At 37.3% G+C, this 22098-nt stretch overlaps 1 protein-coding gene across 4 annotated transcripts in view; it reads left to right on the forward strand.

Annotated features, from left to right (window-relative positions):
• Positions 1 to 22098, forward strand: part of arhgap35a (Rho GTPase activating protein 35a) — a 107487-nt gene that overhangs the window by 67357 nt on the left and 18032 nt on the right. For 3 of the 4 annotated variants that reach the window (XM_051129704.1, XM_051129702.1, XM_051129703.1), the window contains 3 exons: positions 1586 to 5717; positions 8358 to 8505; positions 19021 to 19098. In XM_051129704.1, coding sequence (XP_050985661.1) covers positions 1971 to 5717; positions 8358 to 8505; positions 19021 to 19098 — 3973 coding nt within the window. In that variant the 5' untranslated portion in view covers positions 1586 to 1970. The remainder of the gene's footprint in view (positions 1 to 1585; positions 5718 to 8357; positions 8506 to 19020; positions 19099 to 22098) is intronic. The other variant, XM_051129705.1, reaches the window with a different exon arrangement.

Raw genomic sequence — 22098 nt, forward strand, 5'->3', positions numbered from 1 at the left:
TGGTCAATGTTTAAACAAACATAACGCTGCCACACCCACAGCATTGCATTGCTCAGTGGCTCTCTACCTTGTTTTTACTATAGTGGGGGAGTAGAACGACAAATTCATTCTTGACATTTCAGGCTTTTTCTCTCGGTAAGCCAGCATATCTTACTTTTGTGTTTGCTAGATTGAAGTGTCCAATGATTGCTGGCTAATCGTACTAGCAAAAGCTGTTTTTGAGAGTTACATACGAGCATGATTCCATTGGTCTTATCACTGATCCAACATTGACTGGCATGCCAAGGCTCAAACTTTGATACCTTTTTCCACTCTGATACAAAGTGTCAGAAATTCAAATGAAATGTTAAAGCTCTTACATGTTTTGTGATTTCAAGAATGCTGGCTGTTACATAGAAGCTATTTCACAGAGCACATTCGCCACAGCGGAATCATTACATTTGGCCCAGATTGTGACAATGGCATCTGCAAATGCAATCGTGTTGCTTGTGATCGCTAGATGTAGTGCTTTGAGATTTACATTTACCTAGTCTTGCCTCCCAGGTGCTGCTGTTGATCTGGGAGGCGGAAGTCTGTGGCTTCTGTAGTGCCTGTCCTTGGCATAGGCCCAAGTCATTCATTCTGTTTAGGTGACTGACAATCTGGGTTTGTCCCAACTTAAGTGCTTATATACAAAAAGACAACAAATATAAAATATAAATGTATAATTAGTGTATGTACGTATAGATTTGTGTTTTGTTTACTAATTAAAAAGCAGAACAGATATCAGCAGAACGATACCCTTTACCCTTTTTGCTGTGTTTTGTAATTATAGCAACACATTTTTTGATTTGTCTCTGCATTTGGCAGGCTATGGGGGTCGGGATTTCAAGGACAGTATAAGGGCTTCTGTGAGCTCTTGTCATATATTGTCTAGAGGGTTCTGTTTTTTGTAGATTTCCACAGGCCTTGACTTAATTTGTTTTGGTATCCACATTCACCACTCAATTCATACATCATACATTTCCTGTTTTGAATCTGTTTTTGAATTTGATTCACAGTATCACTCTGTTTGAAATGTTAATAGAGTTGTTAATTTTTCTTATAGCAAAAACCTTTTGAAAATGATTTTTGAGACTGTGAAAAGCAGCCAATGTGCAGTGTTTCCTATTAGGGGCCATTTTGAGTTTCCCTGGTTGCCTAATTAAAACTGTATCTCTGAAGCACTTATCACAGCTTTCATCTGTGTGTATGTTTGTGTGTTTGGGGTGCCTTGTGGGGTTGAATTGATTCAACAATTTTGGCTTTGGTATGATACCAACCTCTTATAATTTGGTATTGATACCTCAGGTTACGCATAAACAGCCCTGGGCAGCTGATGAAATGAAACTGGGACTGGTGGTGCCAAAATATTCAAAATAGTCATTCATCTTGATGTGAAAACCTACGGCTTTATAGCCATATTTGTTCAAATTGGAATGAAATAATTTTTTTTCTAAGTAGTCTTAAATAAAAATGTAATGGATACATTCTTTAAAATGGTTCTTTTGTATCTGTTTTATAGTATAATTTTCTAATTGTGTTGTCTCTCTTTTATTTCTTGCAGGGTCAGACCGAGGATAGACGAGCCTGAAACCTCCAGTATTTCTGTGTTGGAGTGCCCCTAAGAAGAGGAGATGGGCTGGAATAATATTACCTGCAGCACACTCGCCTAAGTCCACAGGGACTCCTTTCCCCCACCCTCAAACCCATTCCCTTCTTCCCCTTCTAAACCTCTGCCAAAATTGTGAATGGCCAAGTGACTGTGGATTTTCAAATTTGATCATTAAAGGGATCGGACATACTGGCCCTGCATGGAAAAACCCTAAAGCAACTTTCAGGATTTTTACAAATAAATTATTTGCCAAGCCTGAAAGCATTTGGATGGAACATCAGCCCAGCAGCTTTCAAACTAGAGCTTCTGGGAATGGCAAAATGAGTGCTGTCATACGATGATGATGGCAAAAAAACAAGATGCCCGGGCACCAACCTACAACCTTGTTGTGGTAGGTTTGTCCGGGACTGAAAAGGAAAAGGGGCAGTGTGGGGTAGGCAAGTCCTGCCTTTGCAATCGCTTTGTTCGCCCCAGTGCTGATGATTTTTATTTGGACCACACATCTGTTTTAAGCACAAGTGACTTTGGTGGTAGAGTGGTCAACAATGACCACTTCCTGTTTTGGGGCGAGGCGGTACGAATGTTGGAGGAGGGCGCTGACTGCCGAATGCATGTGGTGGAACAGACAGAGTTTATTGATGATCAAACGTTTCAGCCACATCGAAGTACTGCCTTACTGCCTTACATCAAGCGGGCAGCTTCCACCAAACTGGCCTCTGCTGAGAAGCTTATGTATTTCTGCACAGATCAGCTAGGACTAGAGCAAGACTTTGAGCAGAAGCAAATGCCTGAAGGCAAACTTTTAGTGGATGGATTCTTACTCTGTGTCGACGTGAGCAGGGGAATGAACCGAAATTTTGATGACCAGATGAAGTTTGTCACCAATCTCTATACTCAGCTAGCTAAGACCAAGAAGCCAGTTGTACTTGTGTTGACCAAGTGTGATGAAGGAGTTGAGCGGTACATTAAAGACTCTCACACCTTTGCCTTGGCCAAAAAGAATTTGCAGGTTGTTGAAACCTCAGCACGCTCTAATGTTAATGTTGACCTTGCCTTTCTTACCTTGGTGCAGTTGATAGATAAGAGTAGAGGGAAGCCCAAGATCATTCCATACTTTGAAGCCCTCAAGCAGCAGAGTCAGCAGATAGCATCCGCTAAGGACCGATACGAGTGGCTGGTAAGCCGCATTGTGAAGAACCATAATGAAACATGGCCGAACATCAACCGCAGAATGCAGACATCCCCTGAATACAAAGAGTATGTCTTCCTTGAGGGTACTTCCAAGGCCAAGAAACTATTCCAGCAACATGTGCACAGGCTCAAGCAAGAACATATAGAAAAGCGGCGTAAAATCTATCTCAGCACACTTCCACAGGCTCTCAATTCCTTGGTTTCAGATCTGGATGAGATTGATCACCTGAGCTGGTCAGGAGTACAGAAAGTTCTCGAGACTAAGCGGGAATTCTCCCACTGGTTTGTTGTGTTGGACGACACACCTTGGGAAACTACACCACACATTGACAACATGGAAGATGAACGTATTCCCCAGGACCTTTTGGAAACCCCTGCAGCAGAGCATGTCTATGAGGCTCACTTAGAACACTTGCGCAATGAAAGAAAGCGAGCAGAAATGCGATGGGAGTTCAAAGAGAAACTTGCGTCTTCGCCGTTTGTTACACCTGGCAAACCCTGGGAGGAAGCTCGTAGCTTCATCATGAATGAGGAGTTTTATCAGTGGCTAGAGGAGCCTGAGTATCTTGATATCTATAACAAATACCAGAAGATCATTATTGACCAAGCCAAAGAGGACTTCCAAGAACTTTTACTGGAGTACTCTGAGTTGTTTTATGAGCTTGAAGTTGATGCTAAGCCCAGTAAAGAAAAAATGGGTGCAATCCAAGAGGTTCTTGGAGACGAGCAGAGGTTCAAGGCCCTGCAGAAGCTTCAAGCTGAGAGAGATGCCCTAGTGCTCAAGCATATCCATTTTGTCTACCACCCTACTAAGGAAACCTGTCCTAGCAGTCCTCATTGTGTGGATGGCAAAATTGAGCAACACTTAGCCCTCCGTTTTCCCACTCGATATTCCTTTGATGGGGGCTCAAAATCACAGTTTGGTGAGGGAAAGGTAGATAGAATTAATCTTGTGATCCTTGGCAAAGATGGACTTGCAAGAGAATTGGCTAATGAGATCAGAGCACTGTGCACCAATGATGAACGGTACGTGCTAGATGGAAGGACCTACGAACTGGCTCTACGACCTATAGAGGGAAATGTACGCCTTCCAGTGAACTCCTTCCATACCCCCACTTTTGCACCACACGGTTGCCTCTGCCTCTACAACTCAAAGGAATCCTTATCCTATGTTGTTGATAGTATTGAGAAATTACGAGAATCAACCATAAGTCGAAGGGATACTAATCTAGTTCAACTTCCCTTGTCTCTTCTGCTGGTCACCAAGAGAGGCGTTGGTTCCATTTCTGACATTGGAGGTGAAACGGCACAAAGCCTGATTCAACAAGGTCAACAAGTGGCTGGCAAATTCCAGTGCAGTTACTTAGAGCCTGCTTCTCCAGGTGTGGGCTATGGTCGCAATATAAATGAAAAACATTTAAACCAGATACTCAAAGGTCTGTTAGACACACGAAGACCCTCAGTTAGTCTTGGCAGTAGCTCCCCACCTTTGCTACCTGCACTTGCAGGTTTCAGAGACTCTCAGCAGAGCACAGATGGTGACTTGCGAATTGTAATGTGTCTGATGTGTGGAGATACTTATGATGTCGACCAGCTTCTTTCACCATTCTTGCTGCCCCAGCACTGTCGGCCCTCTTCCAGTCTATCCAGTGGAACATCGGTTTTGTTGGAATTATCTATTGGTGGCCAAAGGCAAAGCATTGATCTTGCTGTTCTATCTTACCACTCATCTTTTTCCTTACGTAAAAGCAGATTAGTACATGGTTACATAGCAGTGTACTCAGCAAAACGGAAGGCTTCTATGGAAACCCTCTGTGCGTTCCTTTGTGAGGTCCAGGACATTATTCCAGTGCAGTTGCTTGCTGTTGCAGAAACTCAATCAGAACTTGCAGACTCTGAGGCAGTCCGAGAGCAGCTTGCCCAAGGGGAGGAACTGGCCCATGAAATTGATGCCCGTTTCAGCTCTGTAATCTGTGGATTTGGTGGGGTGGTGGGAGGCTTACATCGGATAGACCACTTTCAGCCATTCTTTAAGGAGGTGGTGGAGAAGAAAACCATTGTAGAGGCAACTTATATGTATGACAATGTTGCAGACAATGTCACCAATGAGAATGTCTCTTCACCACGATGTGGCTCCCCAAGCATCACATTGCTGGACTCAGAGGATGACATCGAGCCCTCCCCACCTTATCCCACCCTAAGGGAAGATGGCACTTTGGCCCATGGTGGAGGTTTCAAGCTCCCAGATCTGGAGGGTGATGCCTTCTCACTCATCTCTGACATTACCAGTTTCGAAAACAAGCTTAACAACAAAGTCCCACCTCAGGTGCGACCAAAGCCCAATGTCACCTTCGACATTCCCAAAACCTCCAACATCAGTTCATACATGGACCTGACCATACACGGAGCTAACAGGCGCTCGTTACCGTCAGTCACCTGGCCACCAGCAAGTGAAGGTGGTTATGATCCATCTGACTATGCCGAGCCTATGGATGCAGTAGCAAAGCCCCGTCCCACGGAGGAAGAAAATATTTATTCTGTACCGCATGACAGCACACAGGGCAAGATCATCACTATTCGCAATGCAAACAAGAGTCATTCTAATGGTGCAGGGAATGGATCAGACAGCGAGGCCGATAGCAGTTCATTGGAACGTAGACGGAAACTATCTGCTCTTGGAGTTAAACCTCGGCTGTATCGTGATCGCTCCAAGCGACTTGGAAAGTTTAGCAGCTTCCGCACAAGCTTCATTGGCAGTGATGATGAGCTTGGAGGTCTCCCCAAGACTAAAGAGGATGAGCTTGGTGCGCAGAAAGGGGACAGTTCATTAAATGAAGAAGGCGAGGACCCAAAGAGGAGGAATATCTTGAGAAGTCTGCGAAGAAATACCAAGGTAAATTTGTGTATTCTTTTGTTACATACATTGTACTTCAGTGTGCATTTATACAGGCTAACTTTCTTTAAGATGGCCATGATTAATTTCACAAAATGTAAACCTTGATTTGTACTTTAACCAGTTTGAAAATATGGCAAATGTAGAGGAATGGTGCTATGCCTTGTTTCTTTTCTTGGGCTTAGCTTCATCCAGGATTAGGCAAAGTCTTTGACCCATGCTCTAATCGCAAATTACAGCCTTGGAGCAGTAGCCTGATAGGCTGTGTTTTACTTAATTTTCAGAAAGTATATACACCGAGAGAAGGCCCAGCTGTTTTTTTTTTTTTTTTTAATGTTTCATGAATGCTTTAAGTCTTTAGTTTATCTGGATGTCCATGTGTCAAGATTTGGTCAAGGTGGATTTTTGGTTATGCTGTGGTGCATGTCCATCTTCTGTGTTTAGGTGAGACAAACAGATTGATATAAACCTGACTGATTTGCAAGACAGTTGGGTGCGGTTCACTTCCAGTTGTCTGCTCTTTGCTTAATAGTTCCGGTAGTTAAACTTTTACATCATGGTGCTAACAATGCCTAGTAGGTTTGGTTTAGATAAAATAGTCTGACAGATGTAAAATCTAAATGATTTCTTGCTGGGAATACTATAATAGCCGTCACTCCTATAATACGCTGCATTCACACGAGCAGACATTTCAGTGACTGCTATTCTCATAGAGCATGTGACAGCCTAAGGGCATATGAAAGGATTGAGCCACCAGACCTTCTCATTGCACACCAGTGTCTTTATTACTTCAGTGGGGTTACATTGAGGCCATTGGGTTAAATCACCTTGCTTGCATCAATTGCCTTATGGGATTGATAAATAAAGCAACTCAAAAAAAACCACAGGAGCCCAGTAGCCCCAGGGGTCTGTACTGGTTTAAGCTCTGTTCAACAAAGACTGTCCCCTTCTGATGTTAAAGGAGTTCGAATAAGCCTTTCCTGTTTCTGTGTACTATCCCATCAGCGCTCTCTTACTTTCTCAGTATGCTGAGCAGTAAGGCCGGAAATGTTCACTCAGCCTTTTAAAATCTCCTCACCCAACAAGTGGAATGTTTTAAATTCCACCATCACCTAGTTCCTTTCTAATGCCCCCTTTAACTTTGCTCCAGCAACTGGCAAGTGAATTTCCACCACTTGCAAATACTTTGTGCATAGATTGTGAGATTAGTGAAGCTTAACAAAACCAAACATCGGATTCATTCACACTGTACACTAGAGTGTCCTGTCATGTCTGAAGTTGCAAATGGGTGGAGTAGCAGTTATAAACATGATGTAGCTGGTTTTCTTTGTGCGCCTTGGTCTGGGTTGCAGTGTGACCTGCATTGCAGGGTGAACGCATTACTTTTGCGTAACATTGCCATCCTGGTAATACTCCCTGTGAACTGTAATTGGAGCACAGATTCTTTACCGAGAGCTTGCAGAGGGGAGGGTGGTAATTATGTAAACGTCTATTGAGAGGAGCCAGTGGGGATTTAGGTGAAATCTGAAAATAAGAAAAGGAGTAGAGCAGTGGGAAATGTAAGGAGAAGCAAAAAGAGAGAGAGAGAGAGAGAGAGAAAGGGAGGCAAATGTGGTATGGTTCCTGAATGTGTGAAAAGCAGAGCTTTGACCTGCGGATGTACCAGGAAGCCGGGTTGCCTTCTGGCTATGGAGCAGACAGACTCTGGCCTAATAAGCGTCATAGCTTTTTCTCTTGTCTGACAGTACTGCAGACATACTAGCCAATGAGCCGTGATGCCCTGCTGCAGAGCATTGTGGGAAGGCAGGAGGTGGGCAGGGAGGTCTGAGCAGTGTGTCCTCCTGCAGAACTCTAAACTCAAAAGACAAACCCAATGTACCTCAGTATAAGCTGTCAAATTCTTGGAAAAATGTGAATGATTTTACCACCTTTAGGGTGGTCTGATGCACAGTGGCCCCAGTAAGAATTTGGACACCTATGTGACATTTTAAAAATTAGGGCTGTCTCATGATTAATCACGATTAATTGCATACAAAATAAAAGTTTGCCTAATATATGGGTGTGCTGTGTGTAATTATTATAAATGCACACAAATTAATGTATATTTTTAAGAGAAATGTGTTAATGTACAAAATATTTTTATCTATATGTAATATAAATTATGTAAAAATTATAATAAATACATATACTTCAAATATTTCTTAAATATATACATGAATGTAAATGAATTTTTATATATATACATAATAATTACACACAGTGCACACACATATATTAGGCAAACTCTTATTATCTTAAACTTTTATTTTGTATACGATTAATCACAATTAATCGTTTGTCAGCCCTATTAAAAATATCGGAATTTCATTGCATAAAATACACAATATAAAAGCAAGTGTCAACAAATGCTATTAAACCTTTTCTCTGTATTACTTTCTCAAATTCACAGTAACCACATATGTAGTTCATCACATTTAACTATGTTGCAGTAAAATTTGACATGTCAGGATGTTAAAAAGCAATTTATTATAACATTATCATTATTTTTGAAAACCTGTTGATTTTTGTGTGTGCTTAATTGTGGCTCAAGCTCAGCTATTGCAATTGCACCAGCAAATAATGTGTTTGTCTCCTGTCTAGCAGAAAACACGGCCAAAGGCTCGTCAGTCATCATTGTCCAAGCCTTATGAGAGCAACTACTTCGGTGTTCCCTTGGCCAACGTTGTCACGCCGGAGCGACCCATTCCATTCTTCATCGAAAAGTGTATCCGTTACATTGAGGCCACAGGTAAGCACATAACCTAATTTTGTCTTTGTATTGTTACTTCAGAGTGTTGAAGTTAGCAAGATGCTAAAGCTTGCGTGCAAATTCAGCAGTATGTGACAAAGTCAGTGGTGTGAAAATACCATATTATGAAATGGCAGTGTGTTCAAATTTAAAAGAATGTAGAGTATATACATTTTGTGTCAAGTATATGGTGGATGAATAAGATAAATTTAGATAAAATTAAACTGTATAATATTGGCTACATGCTAGTGGTAATGGTGACAGCTTGTCCTTGTTAGTGGTTCTTCTCATGCTGGTTGATGCTGGTTTGATTAGTTCAACCAAAAATGTTCTGAAAATGTACTTACTCTCACTCCATCCAAGATGTAGATGAGTTTGTTTTTCATCAGAACAGATTTGAAGAAATTTAGCATTACATTACTTTCTCACCAATGGATCTGCAGTGAGTGTGAGCTGTCAAAATGAGTCCAAACAGCTGATAAAAACATCACAATAATCCACAAGTTAAATTCTAAATAAAGTGTCCTCTATCCATAGTATTGCTTTCCCAAGTTAAATCTGAATCAGGAGAAGTATGCACAGATCAAGCACCGTTTACAAGCAAAAACAGTCCAAGACCATTTGAAACAGGGATGTAACGATATTATCAACATCGTAGTATCGCAATAGCAAAACTGTTATAGGTCATCCAGGCAAAAAGTGTAGATTTTTTTTAAATAATCTGACATAAAAGGTTTTTAAAGTTGTGTTTTGGGCCATTATGCTTTGGCACAATATCTGTCAAACAAACTAAAACCGAAAGCGCAATATGCCTTAATCCGTTCATCAAGTCTGCGCACTTCGTTCTGACGATCAGGTCGTAATCCAATGTTTTCCGCGCCTCACAGTGAATGCAGTGGACTTGTTTATTGCATGTGCTGTGAGTTTAGCGCACCTTTGGGAACGCAACGGCCACCAGTTATGCTATATCATCACGACAGATGATTGCAGCATTTCACTAGATTTGTAGTTTTTGTAAGCCTGTTTTTACTGGAGCTGGAGTTCCTTCAAAATAAAAGCTCTACTGCCGTTTTCATCAAAATAAAAGCTTAGTGCAGTATGAATTGCTGACAGTTAACAGTTTAAATGGGTAACATTACTGCAGTCCAAATTCAAAATATCTTTTTCAAGTGTATAAATAAGAAAAAAACTATTGCAATTTCCCTGCTGTAGTGTAAAGCAAAAATAATCTATCTATGAAATATTCATTTTCATTTATTTTACAGTGCAGTTGTTTTACAATATATGGCTATTACTGTCATAAGAACAACAATAATATAAAATTATTATTATTATTATTATTATTATATTCTAATTTTTTTGGCTTCTAAAACACCAGTGTGAATGTAATTTAGACTAAGACCGTACACCACAAATAAAAAAAGGGTTGAGTTCCTTCAAAGTTCAGGTACAAGTCAATTCACTTTTTTTCTTGAGAACATGTATTGAAGCTCTTAATTTTGAACTACTTTTGAATTTTAAATATCGCAATAAACATTGTATCATGGACTGTATACTATATGTATACGTATCATGAGATTTTGATATTGATACATCCCTAGTTCTCAACAAATGTGTTGGTGGATTTTGATGTGAAAGGACAAAAGGGGATAAACTTTTTCACTGGAGGAAGTCCCTTCTTGGACTTTCCTTCTGATGGCACCCATTCACTGCAGAGGATTCACTGGTGTGCAAGTAATGTAATACTAAATTTCTCAAAATCTGTTCTGATGGAGAAACAAACTCCTCTAGATCTTGGATGGGCTGAGGGTGAGTAATTTTTCAGCAAATTTTCATTTTGGGGTAAACTGACTGTTCCTTTAAGAGACAAATCAGCAACTCACACTTGGCCTGAAGTTCAAGTCCCACTCAGATCTGTGTCTAACTGGGTCAGAAATGAACAAGGGCTTGTGGCCAACAAAATGAAGACAAATGGGCAAAAAATCCCCCTGCACAATTAAACAATGTATCACATTTGTTATGATTAAAATGAAATGTGAAAATGAATAATTTGTGGAATTACATTTTGATTCGCTTACACTTACAGGTTGAATTTACGCATTTATTTTTTTGCTTCAGCGATTGTAATAACATAACATGCGAGTTTATACATAACTTGCGCTTGACTAGACTTGATGCCATGGACCGACATATTTGTCTGTAAAGCCAGAATGTGACGTGCCCTAAACCCAGACAAGAAACAAAAACATTTTTATTTTGTTTTCTATATTGAATTTTTATATTTATTTCTATATTGAAATAATCATTATTACAATATAAAGAGCGATAATCTGCAATAATGATTTTTGTCATAATATTGCCTCCCTATGAGCTTTTTTACGCATTTAGTCTACTGTTACTGACAACGGTTTAAAATATTGATTAAAGTAATTGGGTAAATTTAAGTATTTGACATTAAAGACAACATAGTATACTCTAAAAAATGATGGGTTAAAAACAAACTGGGTTATGTGGCGACCCAGCGCTGGGTAAATATTGGACAGAACACATGCTGGGTATATTTTGACCCAGCTGGTTGGGTTAAACATTTTTACCAAACATGCTGAGTTATTTTATTTAAGTCAACTATTGTTTAAAAATTATTATATTGGTGGCTTAAAATTGACTGGAACTTATTACAAACACACAGAATTACTAGAGGCAACAACAATAATCAAAAGATGAACACTTACTATTAAGCAATAACACATGGACAAAATACAAGACAAACTGAGTTTATTTAGGTGAATACAGCAATGTTTTACAATATTAAATACATTTAAACTCGTTTAACAAGCATTTTAGACATAAAAAAATGTAACATTTAAAATTAGCATTTTAATTGTAGTGTATTCAACCATTCTCTGTAAATAGCGCTAATTCTGAAATTTGAGACGGTAAAGGCCTGCTGAGCTTCAGCACTCAGGCTCACATTTCACTCGTAGCTGAAAGATGCCGTGACTGACTCCAAAAGCTGCCCATAAACAAACAGTACTGACATTAGAGAACATATATTAACATCAAATTAAATTAAACTCAGTACTATAACGAATAAAATTTTATGCCAGGCAAAAGGCGTTTCCATCATGCAAAGTGACTACTGCTGACGCAGCTGACTGATATTTTGTCTTTGTGTTGCGTTGCATAAAATAATACAATTTACGGCTTAGTAAAGACTTTATAAATGAAATGAAATGTATACAAACCTTTATTTCGCTGAAGAAATGCACCAAATCGGCTGCGTTGAGAACCTGTCTCTCCTGTAGAGGACTCAAAAAGATTGTACTGTGACTGTAACTCAGCAGCTGGGTTGTTTCATCACAGACAGGCTTAACCCAGCGGTTGGGTAGAAAAAAAATAACCCAGTGTTAAAAATGAACTGACCCAACAGGTTGAACCCAACATTTGGATTTAAAAAAATAACCCAGCATTTTTTAGACTGTAGTGTCTAATCTAAGGTGGTTTGCTGCTCATATCTGGTTTAAGTTGGCCTTAAAACCCCTATGAAACCAGCAAACCAAACCAGCCTGGCCAGGCTGGGAGACCAGCTAACTGCCTCAGTCTGGTTTAAGTTGTTTTTGTCAACAGTGTATGTACTGTGCCTAACCTGTATTATCGATTTTACATTTTAAATGACCCCCACAGAGCTTAGCATGTGAATAACGGCCTCTCATATTTAGCAGTGTGATAATGCAATGCATGTATGCAGGTATGTGCACTTGTTAAGCGTGTATCTACGCAGCTATGATTTGATTTGGCTCGATAGCATTAGCGCCATTAACTTCCAGGGATTAAACTCATCAACTGAGAGCAAGTGCATTTGCTCCGGCTGGTGTTTTCAGTAATGCTGAGTGTGTTGGAGAACACATCAGTATTCCCTCTGGGATGCATCTGTCCATCTGTAGTTCAGATGAAGTCAACCCTGCGCAATCTACTGTATAATAAGCCCGTTAGTCAAATGCTGGCATGTTCATGGATCCACATATCATAATTATGTTGCTTTGTGCGTTTCTGGATTACCACTCAAGTGATTGGACTATATTCCCACTATACACATATGTGACCCTGGACCACAAAACCAGTCTTAAATCGCTGGGGTATATTTGTAGCAATAGCCAAAAATACATTGCATGGGTCAAAATGACTGATTTTTGTTTTATGCCAAAAATCATTAGGATATTAAGTGAAGATCATGTTCCATGAAGATATTTTGTAAAATTCCTACTGTAAATATATAAAAACTTAATTTTTGATTAGTAATATGCATTGTTAAGAACTGTATTTGGACAGCTTTAAAGGTGATTTTCTTGCACCCTCAGATTCTAGATTTTCAAATAGTTGTATCTCGGCCAAATATTGTCTTATCCTAACAAACCATACATCAGTGGAAAGATTGTTTATTCAGCTTTCATATGATGTATAAATCTCAATTTGGAAAAATTGACCCTTATGACTGGTTTTGTGGTCCAGGGTCACAAATAAGCATCAAAAGAAAGCATGGAAATGTTACAGTACATAGATAAAGCAACTAAACGGCATGCTTTTATGTATTACGTACGTGCATGAAGTGTATTAATTTCAGATCCCTGAAGACAGCACTCAACCCCACCCTTTGGATTGTGTTTGTGTCAGCCACTAGGGGGCAGAACGGAGTCAATGGCTGTGTCATTAATAGTTTTCTTAATTCAGCTCCTGATCTTTGTCCCTCATTTCCATTTCCTCTTCACCCCACCCCTCTCCCGCCTTTTTATGTTTGGTTGTGTATGTGTGTAAGCTGCCAATCCCCTTGCGGTAATTTTCTGCCTGATAACTCCCTCATTGAGATCGATATCACATAGCAGAAATGGTGAACAATCTTTCGGGCTCAGCTTTTTTTCTGTGCTCTGTGGGTGGAACTGGATTCTACAACTGCCTACAGCATGATTTGCTGATAGCACCCTCAGCGTGAACACTAGAGAATACTCACTCGCTCACTTACTCACTCAAAGTGCCTTACCCATCAAAACAATACAACCTTATCAGAATTACAGCGAATTGCTTTTACAAAGGCTTTGTAGAAAAATGTCAGTTTGACATGTCTAGCAAGTCCTTCTAACAGCTACAGTTAAGATGTGCTTAGTCATGGTGGCGTAGTATTGTACATATAGCGACACTGTGTCTTTCACTGCCTTATAAAAGCTAAATTTACCTCTAGCTGTATAAATGTCTTATTTTTATAGGTCTTTTAAAGCTGAAAGCAAAATCAAATAAGTAAAATAATATGCAAGTGGAAATGTATGTTCAGATGTGTTTTTGTGGAGTTATGCAAGTGCATATTCTCTGGCAGCCTGGACTTGTCTAATTATACAAGGTTTTTACTTAAGACTGCCTAGTTGTTCTAACCAATTTTCAAAGTATACTCTACTGTTTAAAAGTTTAACGTCGATATGTTTTCTTTAAAATGTTTTTGAAAGAAGTACACTACCAGTCAAAAGTTTTTGAACAGTAAGTTTGTTAATGTTTTTAGATATGTCTTTTCTGCTCAATAAGCCTGCGTTTATTTGATCCAAAGTAACAGTAAAATTTTGAAATATTTTTACTATTTGATTATATTTTAAAATGCAGTTTATTCCTGTGATTTCAAAGCTGAATTTTTAGCATCATTACTCCAGTCACGCGATCCTTCAGAAATCATTCTAATACTCTGATTTGCGGCTTAAAAACATTTATTATTATTATTGTTGTTGTTGTTGTTGTTGTTGTTGTTGTTGTTGTTGTTGTTGTTGTTATTGTTATTATTATTGTTATTATTATTATTATTATTATTATTATTATGTTGAAAACAGCTGAGTAGAATTTTTTTTCAGGTTTTTTCGATGAATAGAAAGTTCAGAAGAACAGCATTTATCTGAAATGGAAATCTTTTGTAACATTATAAATGTTTTTATCGTCACTTTTAATGAATTTAAAGCATCCTTGCTAAATTAAACTATTACTTTCTATATTTTTCTACAAAATATATGTAAAATATATATACTGACTTTTGAACTGAACTTTTTATACTGATCCTGTAAAAAATGTTGTCATAATAATATAATAATAATAATGTTTCTCGAGCAGCAAATCAGCATATTAGAATGATTTCTGAAGGATCATGTGACACTGAAGACTGGAGTAATGATGCTGAAAATGTAGCTTAGATCACAGAAATAACATTTTAAAATATATTCAAATAGAAAGCAGTTATTTTAAATAGTAAAAATATTTCACAATATTATTGTTTTTGAATCAAACAAATACAAGCTTGTTGCAACCAAGGTTGCATTTATTTGTTCACAAATACAGTGAAATGGTAATATCACAAAATATTTTTACTATTTAAAATAACTATTTTCTATTTTAATATATTTTAAAATGTAATTTATTCTTGTGATACAATGCTGAATTTTCAGCATCATTACTCCAGTCTTTAGTGTCACATGATCCTTCAAAAATCATTTTAATATGCTGATTTGCTGCTCTAGAAACATTTCTGATCATTATAAATGTTTAAAAACCATTGTGCTGTTTAAATTTTGTTTTGTGGAAATGGCAATAAATATATTTATAGGTCATTTGATGAATAGAAAGTTTAAAAGGACAGCTTTTGTTTTAAATATAACCTTTTTGCAACATTATAAATGTCTTTACTGTCAAATCCTTTCAATTTAATGCATTTTTGCTCAATTATTATCATTATTATTTTAAAGTTTAAAAGTTTTAAAGTTTAACGCCTGTAAACCTGAATGAAACCATCCATAAAATTGACTTTTTTTTTTTTTTCTTCTTCTTTTTTTTCTTTACCCTCATACTTATATGAAACTTGCTGTTTTGTGAAAGCCTCAAATCATTGTAGAGTGACCAGCACATTATTCAACATTTTCACTTTTCGATGACAGGTTTTCATTGTCGGGTGCAAGTATCTGAGCAAACTAGTCATGTTTAGTATTGTTTATATTTTCCTGGAGAATGGTTCATATTATTTTTTCTATTTCTTTTTGTGTTCGATGGGGCAGAAATGAAAACACAGTCACCGCCTGTTACGTAACCTCAGTTTTATATAGTTTCTATAGGGATCCATTTCCGTCCCTTCCGTTATGCCCTCTGTACCAAAAATACTTGCCTTCCCCTATTGTTCCTCTCATTTCCTGTTCATTCTTCTGGGCAAACCTGTCTCTCATTTAACTTCTCTTTCCTTTCTATGTCTTCTCTCACTCAGTCAGTCCTTTTCTCGCTGTAGCAACGGGACCGTATGATAAATGAGTGTTGGATGTGTTAAGGCCACTGAGGTTATCGTTTCCACATTATTCACTATGTCTTCTAGTGGCAATCACCTGAGCAGCGGTAGGAAACAGTATGAGAACAGGAAATACAGTAAATAGTCTCAGCCCACAGGCCAAGCAAAGTGACTGTTCATCTGTAACCCGTCACTCAGAACCCTATTTTTAATATAAATCAGATTGTGAAATGGCTCTAGTAAGGAACAGCTCTAGTTATAGAGACAGGGAAGGAGGGAACGTGACAGCCGTTGGAGGAGGAGAAGTGCTGAATTGGCTGATACTGGCCCCGGAGGATATGCTCAAGATGATGGCAGGAAGCGGCAGGGGTTTGTTTGGACATGTTGCAGGGTTAGATGTGCATTAGGAGGGCTTTAAGCAAAAAGGTCATGGTGAGTTTCAGTTAGAGAAGCCCATGAGGCTCAAAGTGCTTTCTGTTTTTTTTTTAAAAGTCTTATGACGTTCTCTTGACGTTGCTAATGGACTGGACGTGCAGTATGAAGGCCAGTAGATTGAGAGTGATGGACAGGGAATGACATGAGAGAAATTATATAATGAACTGGAAATATGGTGACTTCCTTGTATTGTCCTTGACTGTCCTTCAGAGGGTGGTTCTCTTTCTCCCTCATGTATTCCTGTGGCTTCTGTTTAGGCTTGAACCTTTTCTTTGGTATCAACTTGTCTTTTTGTATTTTTTGTTAGTTGGAAAGCTCATCTGAATTTAAGTTCATTTAGGTTCATTTGAGTAACTCGCTCGTAAAACGGGCATCAGAACTGTTGGAAAGTACATCGTAGGCTAGTGTATTCTTGTCTGGTATGCTTTAACATTTAACAGGCCAAATAAAAAGCACAATCAGGGCCTGACAATTGATCAGCTGGCTTGGGAACAGTGAGAGTTTCAGGCCAGTTAAAGAAACTGTCACTTGCCCTTAAAAGGTTACTGATGAGTTGCCGCTAAATTAAACATTTGTTTATCTTGACCATGTTTCATGTCCTGTTAACTGTTGGTTAGACATTATGGTAACACTTTACTGTAAGGTTCATTAGTTAACATTAGTTAACTATATTAGTTAACATGAACAATATTTATAAATCTTAGGTAATACTTCATTTATAAATCTTAGGTAATGTTAATTATTTATTTGCATTCTTATGCATTTATTAATGCATTGGTAAAATCACAAGTTGTGTTTGTTAACATTAGTTGACGCACTGTGAACTACCATGAACTAACAATGAACGACTATATTTTTATTAACATTAACAAAGATGAATAAATAGTGTAATAAATATATTGTTCATTGTTTGTTAGTGTTAGTTAATACATTAACTAATGTTAACAAATCACACCTTATTGTAAAGTGTTACAGAAGTTATAAACCAACCAGTAAGGTTTACATCATGTTGTTCATGAATTTATGGTGAGTTTATGATTTCTGAATTTTTTTTATTTATTTTTTTTTATGGGTATGATTTTTATGGTACATTTTTCTCATATTTATGTACTTATTTACTTTAGAAATGTATTATTTAGTAGTTTACTTAATTTTATATGTACTTTTTATTTAGTTACTCGTTTATGTACTAGTTTGTTTGTTTGTTTGTTTATTTATTTATTTATGTACATGCTTAATGATTCATTAATTTTGAGAATTATTTTTTTTCTAGCATATTTGAACTTTACAAATCTGTATATAATAGTATCTTATTACTTTTTCATTATTATTATTATTATTATTGTTCACATTTAAATGTAAATAGTAATGAAAAATATATTTATAAGATATAAAAAGAAAGAAAGAAAGAGACCAATAGCCAAGAAAAAAAAAAAAAAATTCTGGAGTTTAATCTCTGACATTTAACATAATACAGCTTTCACATTGTTGTGGTTAATATAAATATAAATGTTTATATTAATTATATTTTATTTATTTATTTACATGCTTATTGATGCATTCATTTTGCGAATTAAAAAACTTTTTCTAGTATATTTAAACATTACAAATCTGTAAATAATTTAATCACTTTACTTTAATCATCATTATTATTATTTTTGTACTTTTTAATTATATATATATATATATATATATATATATATATATATATATAAAATATTATTATTATTATTATTATTATTATTATTATTATTATTATTATTATTACTACTATTACTATTACTATTATTATTATTATTATTATTATTATACAACTGTTGGAAGTAAAGAAAGAAAAAAAAAAGGGGTCTGGCATTAAAATATTACAGTTTTCATATTGTTGTGGTTAATATTATAATAGGCTGTTAGTATTCATAATTTATTTATGTACTAGTTTATGCATGTATGTACATGCTTATTGATTCATTCATTTTGAGAATTAAATTACATCTGGCATATTTACACTTTACAAATCTGTAAATCATTTTATCATATTACTTTTTTGTTATTATTATTATGTTCATAATGCCACAATGTTCATATTTATCATATTTAAGACTATTTTTAATAGAAACCTTGAAATGATTGGTAGACGTTGTGGATTTCTCAGACATCAAAAGTAGAGTTTTATGATTGGTGCAAATCTATAACACAATATAAAACTTCTGTCGGAAGTGTTACGGTCCTTTTCTCGCTTTTTTCTTTTCTCTTTTCCCTCATGTTCTTACACTCTGCCATAAACACACCCTTCGTCTCTACACACATTTCCCTTCCTGCAGCTCCACAGAAAAGCTTTTATGGATAATTGATCAGGAGAGGTGAGGCAATCAATGCGGTCTGCCTCGGCAACGCGCCGACTCATTTCCGAGAGTGTCTCTCTGCCTCTCGCTCTGTCTTCCTCTTTATCGATGTACTTGTTTTCTCTCTGCTTGGGTGAGACGGCCCAAGCTGAGCCGTTCTCTGGCTCTTGACTCCGTTTGCATCTGTGGGGCACAAGACCCAAGCTGCTCTCCGCCTGTAGCAGCACTCATTCTTCATGTACAGCTGATAAGTCAAACAGTGAAAATCTGACAGTCTGAGTGTGGTCGCACAATTAGCAACCTTGGATATAAATTAAATATGTGTAATGTGTTGGACATTCCGAGCTGGAGATAACGCCATTGTTGGCTCTTATCAAACTCTGAGACTGTGTAAAATGAATGGAGTGCAAAACTCATTAATTAATGTCAACTCTCTCTCACACACAGGGTTGGGCACAGAGGGGATCTACAGGGTGAGTGGAAATAAGGCTGAGATGGAAAGCATGCAGCGGCAGTTTGACCAGGGTGAGTCACGTGACTTGTCTGCCTTACACTTTCTTTTTCCTTTGATCTCTCTTTTCAGTTTCTGTTTAGTGTGCTTTATTGGCATGACAAATGCATATAAATAAAACATATTCTACTGCAGCTAAGTAACATACAGTTAAGATCAAAAGTTTACATACACCTTGCAGAATCTGCAAAATGTTAATTATTTTACCCAAATAAGAGGGATCATACAAAATTCATGTTATTTTTTATATAGTATTGACCTGAATAAGATATTTCACATAAAAGACACATAGTCCACAAGAAAAAATAATTGAATTGAATTTATAAAAATTTACCTTTTTTCAAAAGTTTACATACACTTGATTCTTAATAATGTGTTGTTACCTGAATGATCCACAGCTGTGTTTTTGTTACTTGTGAATTTGGAAACCAGGGAAAATTTAACTTATTATGTCTTCTGGGAAACATGTAAGTATCTTCTGTAGCTTCTGAAGGGCAGTACTTAATGAAACAAATACGATATTTAGGCAAAATAAGAAAAATGTACACATCTTCATTCTGTTCAAAAGTATTCACCCCCCGGCTCTTAATGCATTGTATTTCCTTCTGGAGCATCAGCATCTTCATGAGTCCCTCAGTTGTCATCAGTGTGAAAAGATGGATCTCAAAATCATACAGTCATTGTTGGAAAGGGTTCAAATACACAAAAATGCCAAACAACCAAAGAATTTGTGGGACCTGGAGGATTTTTCTGAGGAACAGCAGGCAGTTTAATTGTTCAGGACAAACAAGGGACTCATGAACAACTATCGCTAAACAAAAAACGCAGCTATGGATCATTCAGGTATTAAGTAACACAGTATTAAGAATCAAGCGTATGTAAACTTTTGAACGGGGTCATTTTTAAAAATTCAACTATTGTTTTCTCTTGTGGACTATATGTAAGTGTCTTTTGTGTTAAATATCTTATTCAGGTCAGTACTAAATAAAAAATAACATGCATTAACATGATCCCTCTTATTTTGGTAAAATAATTAACATTTTACAGATTCTACAGTGTATGTAAACTTTTGACCTCAACTGTATTTGATTTAAAAAGGAACAGTGAAGTACAGCATAAGTTGAAATAGTAAGGAGAGGAATTAGTAAAGGTAAATTTAAACGATTTGGTATTAGAAATGATTCAAGTCAGGTAGACACAAATAATGCATTTAAATGCTAATCGGCCTCAGCAAAAGAAATCACATTTTCTCATTTTGCATCTTGCAGTGTGAACTGAATGTGATTAGAAGTCCATACACCACAATAAAAATAAGACTGTCTTTGTTAGATGCACACAAACACAGACCTGCATACAAACATGCTAATGTAATCAAGTTTGTAAACAAATGAGTCAATTATTTTAATGAATCAGATAAAAAATGTTGGCTCTGAGGCCGAAGTTACCATGGCAGTTTTGAAATGAGTATAAATGATGTGTCTCACAATGCAATGATAATCACGATATTGAATGAAAATTTTAATATTGGCATTGTGTTAAACACAGAGACTGTAAATAATCCAGTAACAGTAACACTATGGTTGATGGTTGATTCTAGTTGTATTAGGGCTGGACGACATGACTTCTCGAAAATCTAAATCTCGATTAATTGAATGTTTTACCTCAATTATGATTAATGAACAATTGTTGATGAACCCTATTGTAATTGTTAGAATGGTCACGGATCAGCGATCTCTGAAAACTGATCGTGCAGACCAAATCATAAGTCACACAAACTTGAAACTTGGAGGGATGGCAGTACTCACACTGCCTACAACATGACCAAGGCTTGCCCCAAATCGGCCTCACGGGGCGGGGGGGTTACAGTGATCAAAAGCACACATAAACCATCAGTAACTCCTAAACCGTCAGCTGGAGGCTCAGGTGTCTTATGTCATTGGAATCCTTGGCTCATGCTGGACAAAACACACACCTCACATTTGAGCGTGAAATATTCAGGTATTTTGGATTTTTTGAAAAACCTACTTTTGTGAACTAGTCCTAGGTTTTTCACCTGATTAGAATCAAACCAGTGAAGAAAGATTATCTGGAGAGAAAATATCAGTGATCACCAAAAAAAAAAAAAAAAAATTGCACTTTTGGCTCACCGTTGTAAAGGGATGCCAAAATGTTCAGAATTGGTAGGGCCGCTTTTAGTAAAATGCCTATAACTCTTGAACAGAATGAGATATCTTCGCCCAGCTCAGCGCTCAATTTGCAATCACAGGAAAAAATGCAGCGTCGATTGGTCACTATAAGAAGGGGGAAATATAAAAGTGGCTATGACTACGCAAGCATTTGTCCTATCAACATGAAAATCACTGTGCACTGTCTTGGTCCCAAGTGCCACAAGTGTCAAGTATAGTATAGTCAAGTATAAGGCATTTGTGTATCTCAAAGACACATGGCGGCCATTGCCCGATCAAGTTTGAGCACCTGTTAGACAAGGTTAATGGAGGCTGATCGGAACGAAACTCTGTGGGCCTGTTTGACTCATGACCAAAAAAGGTCTGTGAGAAATTTGAAAGAAATCGGACACTGGGGGCTGATATCACATTTTTCTGAGCCGTAAACGATTGTACATTTCATGTTTTTTTTGCACAATATTTATATCATATTACAGAACTTGTTGTCCTTGTTTTGGACAACTTTGCCTCTAGAACCACCGCGGTCAATCAAATAGTTTGTTAAATGATTGAGATCCACTGTTTTGGAACTGACATTGATGAGGGGCGCTGCGTGTAAAAGTTTAAATTCTGTTAACTTGACACAGTGTCTTAAACACGCCACTCACAAGAGAGACGCTGCTAAAAGACATGAGCGCAGTGGTCATGCACATCCATATAATACTAGTCTATGCCTCAGACGTCATGCCCACGGACTGCTGGCACACAAAAGTGGAAACACTTCAGGTGTTTTGAAGTCAACATTGGATTGGTTGAACTATACAGGATTTTTGGGAGATCACGTTCTGT

This window comes from Labeo rohita, chromosome 15 (genome assembly GCF_022985175.1).
Source record: "Labeo rohita strain BAU-BD-2019 chromosome 15, IGBB_LRoh.1.0, whole genome shotgun sequence".
NCBI classification, from domain to species: domain Eukaryota; kingdom Metazoa; phylum Chordata; class Actinopteri; order Cypriniformes; family Cyprinidae; genus Labeo; species Labeo rohita.